We start from the raw sequence: 7606 nt of genomic DNA on the forward strand, positions 1-7606 counted from the left end.
ATGTCAACTGTCAATGTCAACTTCAGACTTTCCTCTATGTTTTAGAGCGAAAAAAGCAAAATTATGTGATGAAAATGTTTACATCTACCAACTATTCTTTAAAACAATGTGAATAACATGAAAAAACTGAAATTTCTTAAGAAAACTAAATACAATTTTAACAATATTATGTCTCAGTTTATCATTTACACATGTAAATTACAACTTACAGATCACAGTTGATCAACAAATACACAAAACATTTAGACAAACTTCAGACATTTCAAAATGTTCATATTTTTTCATGTTATTTGCATTTTTGTGAAATGATAGTTTGTCTTAGTGTAAATACAGTAAAATGACATGGAAATGTTTACATTCACCAAGAGAAAAATTTGGAGTTGTGAGTATTTATAGGTCATTTTGATAGTATTTTACTGATCCAACCCACTTGAGATTAAATTGGTCTGTATGTGGAACCTGAACTAAAATGATTAATATCTTCAGTGTAATTTTTGCATTTCACAAATTCATTCCAGGGGCCAGACTGGACCCTCTGGCAGGCTGGATTTGGCCCCCGGGCCGCATTTTTGAGACCTCTGGTGTAACAGGTTTACTGTGTTCCAGTTCATTTTTGAACCATCGACTTTGTTGTTCAAAGAGCAGGATGTTTTCCTCGCCTGGCACTGGATCTTTAACACAGTTTCTTATTCATTCAAAGGATAATATTTCTATGCAGAGATTTATGAGCTCTGAAGTGGAGAGTAAATAAATATCTGATGGTGCGAAACTGTAATCTCATCCCAGGAAATAAAAAAGAGGAGACATTAAAGCATGAGGAGCGATTTTTCGAGTCTGTGTCTTTAATTTCTCTGTCTGTTCTTTTCTTCCTGTTTATTATATTCTTTATCCAGATCGCGGTAAGTCTTGTACGTCTTTGATTTTCATTTTCCTCAACGCTAACCACTTTTACCTCTCTTCTCCTTCTACCGCTATTAACGCTTGCTTCTCTTTACCCGTTGAAGGGTTTGTCTCGAGTTTGCTGTGGTCCATTTTATTTCCTATAATCTCCAACAATGAAACATTTTTGTCCTTAAACGATAGTTGCTGTGTTTTAACCCTTTTGGGAGAGGCGGTTTCAAACACAAAATCAATGGGAAGGCATTATCCAGTAAACCTTTTACCTCCTTTTGACTTCTGACTCCAATGGTGCTTTTAAAATGACCTGTAAACTATCCCATTGCGCACTTAACGCTGACACCCTGTTAGTGCTGAGTTGTTCTAACAAGGCTATGAAGTGTGCTGTGACCTCAGTGTTTTACAACCCATGGCTCAATAAACCACCAGGGAGTAGCATAAAATTTGTCTGACATGCATTAAGTGTGTTGTGACTGCAAAAAGCAACACCATCTACGTATTAAACTCAGTGCATGCACAGAAACACTCCCTCATATGTGTCACAGGCTATGCTAATTAGCGTGTTTTTGCGATTGTTCTCTTAGGGTTTCTTTGAGGAGGAGGAGAGCAAAGAGTTCATCTACAAAGAACCAAAGCTAACAGGGTTGTCAGAAATCTCCCAGAGATTACTCAAACTCTACTCAGACAAGTTTGGAGCTGATAATGTCAAGATGATCCAGGACTCTAATAAGGTAACTGGGATTATAGATTTAAAGTCTGCTGAAAACTGTAAAAAAAAAAAATAATGGACTTTCTCACTTGATTGATGCCTCACATGTGTTTTATATAAAAATAGGTGAATCCCAAAGACCTGGACCCCAAGTTCGCCTACATCCAGGTGACATATGTGGTGCCCTACTTTGACGAAAAAGAGCAGCAGGATAAAAGAACGGATTTTGAGAGACATCACAACATCAATCATTTTGTGTTTGAGACGCCGTTCACTCTGTCGGGAAAGAAGCATGGAGATGTGGAAGAGCAGTGCAAAAGACGCACCATATTAACCAGTGAGGATTTACTTCTGTGACTCATTTTAAAAACGTGACCATAAAAAAAGTCTGTTAAGTTCTTACAGGCTTTAAAATATATACGATAACAATGTAATGCCATGTTCTAAAGGTTCTTTTTGACATTGAATAGTAGATTATATTATAATTGGTAATGTAATGTATTTTATTATATTTGATTACCATAAAATGCACACATTTTAAGTGCTTACTACCAGAGGAACAGAGCCTGGCTAGATCCTGTCTAGATCTAGACAGATCTATGTAATCCATCCTACCCTTAATGGTGTTCCACTCAAATTGGCCCCAAAGGCTTGTCTGACCTGGTTTTCTGTTTCTTTATCTTCAGCGAGTTCCAGCTTCCCTTACCTAAAGAAGCGTATCCAGGTGGTGGAGCAGCAGAGTACAGAAATGAACCCGATTGAGGTAGCTATAGATGAGATGTCACGTAAGGTGTCCGAACTCAACCAGCTCTGCAACATGGAAGAAGTGGACATGATCCGACTACAGCTGAAACTGCAGGGCAGTGTCAGTGTGAAGGTGGGTACAGTAACCGCCTGATTTACTGATGACGTAAGTACCTCTGTCTCACCGGAACCTCTCCCTTTTAGGTAAATGCTGGGCCCATGGCTTATGCCAGGGCATTCCTGGAGGAGAAGAATGCCAAGAAGTACCCAGACAACCAGGTCAAACTGCTCAAAGAGATCTTCAGGTAAGAGTTACTACAGTTGACCAGTGTTTTAACATTGGCTCGAAACCCAAACGTCACTAAGTTGTAATTTTAATAAATGTTAAGGCTCAGGATGTGAATATGAGGCAAAAAGGAAAAGTCTGAAGTGTCTGGTTCAAGTTGAGAAGCACCTGATTTTTTACTTTGTCTGCCAGAGGATGTGCACAGAAACTTCTTCTATTAAAAAGTTACTGTCAGATTTACTGTGGCACAGCGCAAAGTTAGTACCAGAAAGGTGATGGAGTTACACATGTGCATCACTGCGTTTGCAGAAGTTTTATTTTCATAGCGTAAAACTTGGGGTGGAGAAAATTTAAATGAATGATTCAATGTTACTTACTAAGGTTTGCAGTTGTCAATTTACTGTCAATTGCACCATTATTTGACATAGAAGAAAAGCAGGTCTTAAGTCTTATCCTATTTTTCCCCATTGGCAAATGCTCCATTCGTTCCTTCTCAGGATGCACAGCCAAGTACAAGGAGCAGATATTAAAAGGAAGAGATTTTTCTCTACTTATGTTCATGTGTTCTGAATACACACAAGAAAACATTATCAGAACCTATCAGCCACAAAATGGTTCACATTTTCACCTGCATTCTCTCAAGTCCAAACGCACATAGACAATCTGCATTATGCTACAAAATAGTTTAACGTAAGTGTGTAGAGTAGGGGTCTCAAACTCAGATCCTCGAGGGCCGGTATCCTGCATGTTTTAGATGTTTCCCTCTTCCAACACACCTGATTCAAATGATAAGCCTATCATCAAGCTGTGCAGAAGCCTGATAATGACCGTCAGGTGTGCTGGAAGAGGGAAACATCTAAAACATGCAGGATACCGGCCCTCGAGGATCTGAGTTTGAGACCCCTGGTGTAGAGGCTGCATCCTAGTCTTCACACCAAAAAACTTATATGAAATGCATGAAATCTTCACCGTAGTGGCATTAATTTTACCTATGTAAATGATGTGTCAGTAATATTTCCTTTTATATTAGATACAAAGAAAAGTGAAAGCCTTCCAAACATATGAAATAAATGCAGGTTATGAATAAAGCTTGACCACAAACACAGGTGTTGCAGATGTTAGAAGTAAGACATCTTCAACCTTCACTCCTAATACATGCACTTCTGTGTTATTGTAGATGTCCCTTTGCAAACAGGTATTTTAGGATATTGAATTGTTTCAGTAATCCAACAAGATCCAGTTCTACCAAAAACTCCTCCTTCCTCTGTCTCTCTTTGGTCTCTGGCTTTTTGTCAGATTACAAGTAACATGCTGTGCCTATGTTGTTGGTACAGTCCCTGTACCTTCATCAGATGGACTTGTTGGCAGTTTGGTGTGGCACAAATTTAGCTACTCTTCGTAGATTGCACTGGTTGCTGAACTGGTTGTTGCCATGTTCATAAATGTGCATATTAACTGTAGATCACCTGCTGAACTGGTCACTCCCATGTGTGTATTTTCTTTATTGCAACCTGACTCTAATTTGTGTTGTTTAGTAAATCTGCACTGCAAAAATCTAAATCTTAATAATAATAATAATAATAATAATAATAATAATAAAAATAATAATAATAAATTTTATTTCTAAGCACTTTCAGGACACCAAAGGACACTGTACAACAAGATAAAATGGACAATGCATAAAATACAATTAACAAATACAAAAGTGCATGTTTCTCATTTCTTGTCAAAATATCTCATCACACTTAACTCTTTAAGTGCCATACAGTTAAGGGGCTAATAAGCCTTAAAAGTGCCACAGAATTTGGCCGTTTTTCAGTATTTCGCGTCGTTTTTATAATATTTGAAGAATCCTGCAGGAAACCGCTCGGTAACATCCGACCGATTGCTGATTAGATCCAAAACGCACCGGACGCAGCCGATTCATTATTGATCGTGATTTGCATAATTTATAATAATAATAATAATAATAATAATAATAATCATCATCATCATCATCTTTATTTATATAGCACTTTTCATACATTAAAAACTGTAGCACAAAGTGCTTTACATATCAGTTTAAAAATCAGTACCACCCCCCACCCACACCCACCCACTCACCTGCACACACACACACACACACATACATGCAAACCCACAAGCTCAAACATACTTAAGAAGACTGACTGAGCACGGGTAGACCAGAACAAAAATGTACAAGTAAAAGTAAAACATCAATTTAGGAGGCGCTGTCTCAGGGAGCCATCCGCACCAGGATGCAGCCGCCGACCCCGGCGACCAGGCACCAGCAACACAGCCCCGCATCCCAACTAGTGGGAGAGGGCCAACTGGGACCCCCACCCACCAGAAAGGAGCGGACCCCAGTGAGAGAAGGCGCCACAGCCCCCGGAGTCCACAGCCGCCCCCCGGCATGGAGGGCTCCCTCTGATGAAACACCAGAGAATAAGAAACATTAAAAAGATATAAAAATATTATTCGGTCGCGTGACCTCAAATTCCCGTCTGATTGGTCTCAAAAGGGGGACACAGAAAGAACGTCATCGAAATGTGAGAAAGAAATGGGGGTGGATGGTTTGTTTGTACACAAATGTGGCGTGTTCTCCAAAGCCGATCTGATCGGCCCGTGGCACTTTACAGGTTGTTTTCGTAAAGCCGATTTAATCGGCCCATGGCACTGAAAGTGTTAAAAAAGAAATGAGAAAAATACACTTGGTAAGATTTTGATTTTTGCAGTGTGTTCCTAAATATCTTGACTCTTATCAAGACAAATTAGGCTGTAAGTGTATTAAAAAATCTGCAATTAAGATCCAAGCATATCAAATTAAAATCTACCAATTAATTAAATATAATCGGTTTAATATGCTTATGCAACAATGAAAAATGTCCACTATGCAGCTTAAGTCTACAGTCTTTCCCTCTGTGGTAAAGGTAAATAGTGCAGTGAACAGCTTTTCTGATTACCTCACAGTAAGCCCTGTTTCATTTGCTCCATGCAGGCAGTTTGCAGAAGCCTGTGGTCAGGCTTTGGATGTGAATGAGCGTCTGATCAAGGAGGACCAGCTTGAGTACCAGGAGGAGATGAGAGCTCACTATCGCGACATGCTGACTGAGCTGTCTGGCATCATGAATGAACAGGTCTTAATATGCAACACCTAAAAACCATCACATTCATGTTATTTCTGCACCAGTGCTTTTTTTCACATTTTATTTTGATGATTGAGTCACCTGTCCTTTCACATGCATTGATTTTGAAGGTGTTCTATTAATTTGTGCCATCACTGCATTGTTCTCTGTGCTTCTTTTCCAAACTTTTCTCTCATTACAGCTGCAAAAAAGTGTTCTTGCCTCAAGCACCTGCTCTCTCTCTAACAGCTCTTTGTCTACTCTTTCTAAGACTGGTATGTCAGGCCATCAAATATCCTCATCAGACATTTCCAGCCATACTGTATCTGTCACTTTGCTATTTGTGTATCTCACATGCATAGAATATCCAAATCTGTCCATATACAAACAAAATTTCTTCTTATGCTAATGCTTTTTATTTACTCTTGTGCAGATTCCTCACACAAGACAACCAGGAACGGAACGGCACAGCGCCTTCTGAATGGCCAATAGACTCACAGCAACGTTTTTGTGCCAAGGAGGACAATTTTCCCCCCAAGAAATGGCTTTGGAGTGCCAGTTTGAGCCTCAGAATGGCTCAGTTGCTTGTTTCTGACTGTTGTTTTCTGGACTAGTGGAACTGTGACTGATGGCAAGTGTAGAGAAAACAAGGGAAGAAGTGTGTAGACTGTGGTTGTGGTAGTCTGTAGTCCTGTTGTTGAACTTTGACTATCTACAGTAGAGGCCAGACTGCTGGACTGTTAGCTACTGTTGTTTTGGTTTTAGAGACTCAGTCCATGTGTAGTATGGATTCCCCTGTCCTGCCGACTGATTCATCAGCCTACATACTGACAAACACTTTCACAAAAGAAAGAAACATACACCGTGTTTTATCCACATGTACACACACATGCATTTACATACAAACACACAACATGCGCCTTCTCTCCACAACCCTGTCCCTTTAGAGAACAGTGACCTTACTGAGCTCGAGGTGCGTTCAGCTGTACACATAATTTATATAGCTTTCTGATGCATTTTAATGAGGGTTTTCATTATCACTGAATTTTAGCAGAGGAAGTCATGACAAGAGACAAATGTGAAAATTAAGATTTGGATTACAGGTCTTAACAAACTGAGCGTCTGAAGAGTTGAACGCACCTCTAGTTCCTGTTGAATGTAGAGCAGTTCCACATTGCTACTTTGTATCCTCGCTAACATTCTGGAAATCTCAGCTTGCCAGTTTTCAAATGGGAAAAACTGTTTTGTAACATTTTTATGATTGAAATGCATTGTTACTGTTATTATTTCATGTACTGTTTTGAATTGTAAATAAGAAATATTAATATTTAAAATGTTTCTTTTTATAAAATATACAATATATAAATATTTGTTTAGCTGAATTTAAAAAGAACAAAAACTAAAGTTTTATGTATAACATTTAAATAAAAATTTGTTAATGTCCAAACCTCATTATTCACTGACCATACTGTACTGGACTGACAGCTGCTGTAGAAATTAACATCAGCATTTCTTTATTTTCCCTCAGGGCTTAAATACCTACTTAGAGCTATTTTGTGGTATGTTCCAAGTGAATTTTTCTTTACATCTAACCTTTCCTGAGTGATTTATCACCATTTATTATAATATCATCCTCTGCATTACGCATTTTTCAGTGAAAACCAGGTATTTTTCTATTTGTAGGTTGTGGTCATGTAAATGTTCTTAGCAGTGCAGGGAAACAAAACGGAAAACTGGAGAAAAAGTGACTTTTTCAGCAAAATACATCATTAACTGAATATAAAGCAGTGTAATTCATTTACTACCTGTTTTAGACTAAAGTGAATCTGTGCTGTAGAATATGGA

The 7606-nt window shown here is 38.6% G+C and overlaps 1 protein-coding gene across 7 annotated transcripts in view; it reads left to right on the forward strand.

The window, feature by feature from the left end:
- The window catches only part of dock10 (dedicator of cytokinesis 10), a 78021-nt gene extending 71027 nt beyond the window's left edge, over positions 1-6994 (forward strand). For 4 of the 7 annotated variants that reach the window (XM_030152099.1, XM_030152102.1, XM_030152104.1 and 1 more), the window contains 8 exons: positions 894-899; positions 1482-1628; positions 1733-1943; positions 2293-2483; positions 2555-2655; positions 5635-5773; positions 5964-6036; positions 6195-6994. In XM_030152099.1, the coding sequence (XP_030007959.1) occupies positions 894-899; positions 1482-1628; positions 1733-1943; positions 2293-2483; positions 2555-2655; positions 5635-5773; positions 5964-6036; positions 6195-6253 (927 nt within the window). In that variant the 3' untranslated portion in view covers positions 6254-6994. The remainder of the gene's footprint in view (positions 1-893; positions 900-1481; positions 1629-1732; positions 1944-2292; positions 2484-2554; positions 2656-5634; positions 5774-5963; positions 6037-6194) is intronic. The other 3 variants (XM_030152098.1, XM_030152103.1, XM_030152101.1) reach the window with 2 other exon arrangements.
- Positions 6995-7606: the final 612 nt, after the last annotated feature.

Source organism: Sphaeramia orbicularis, chromosome 13 (genome assembly GCF_902148855.1).
Source record: "Sphaeramia orbicularis chromosome 13, fSphaOr1.1, whole genome shotgun sequence".
Classification (NCBI taxonomy): domain Eukaryota; kingdom Metazoa; phylum Chordata; class Actinopteri; order Kurtiformes; family Apogonidae; genus Sphaeramia; species Sphaeramia orbicularis.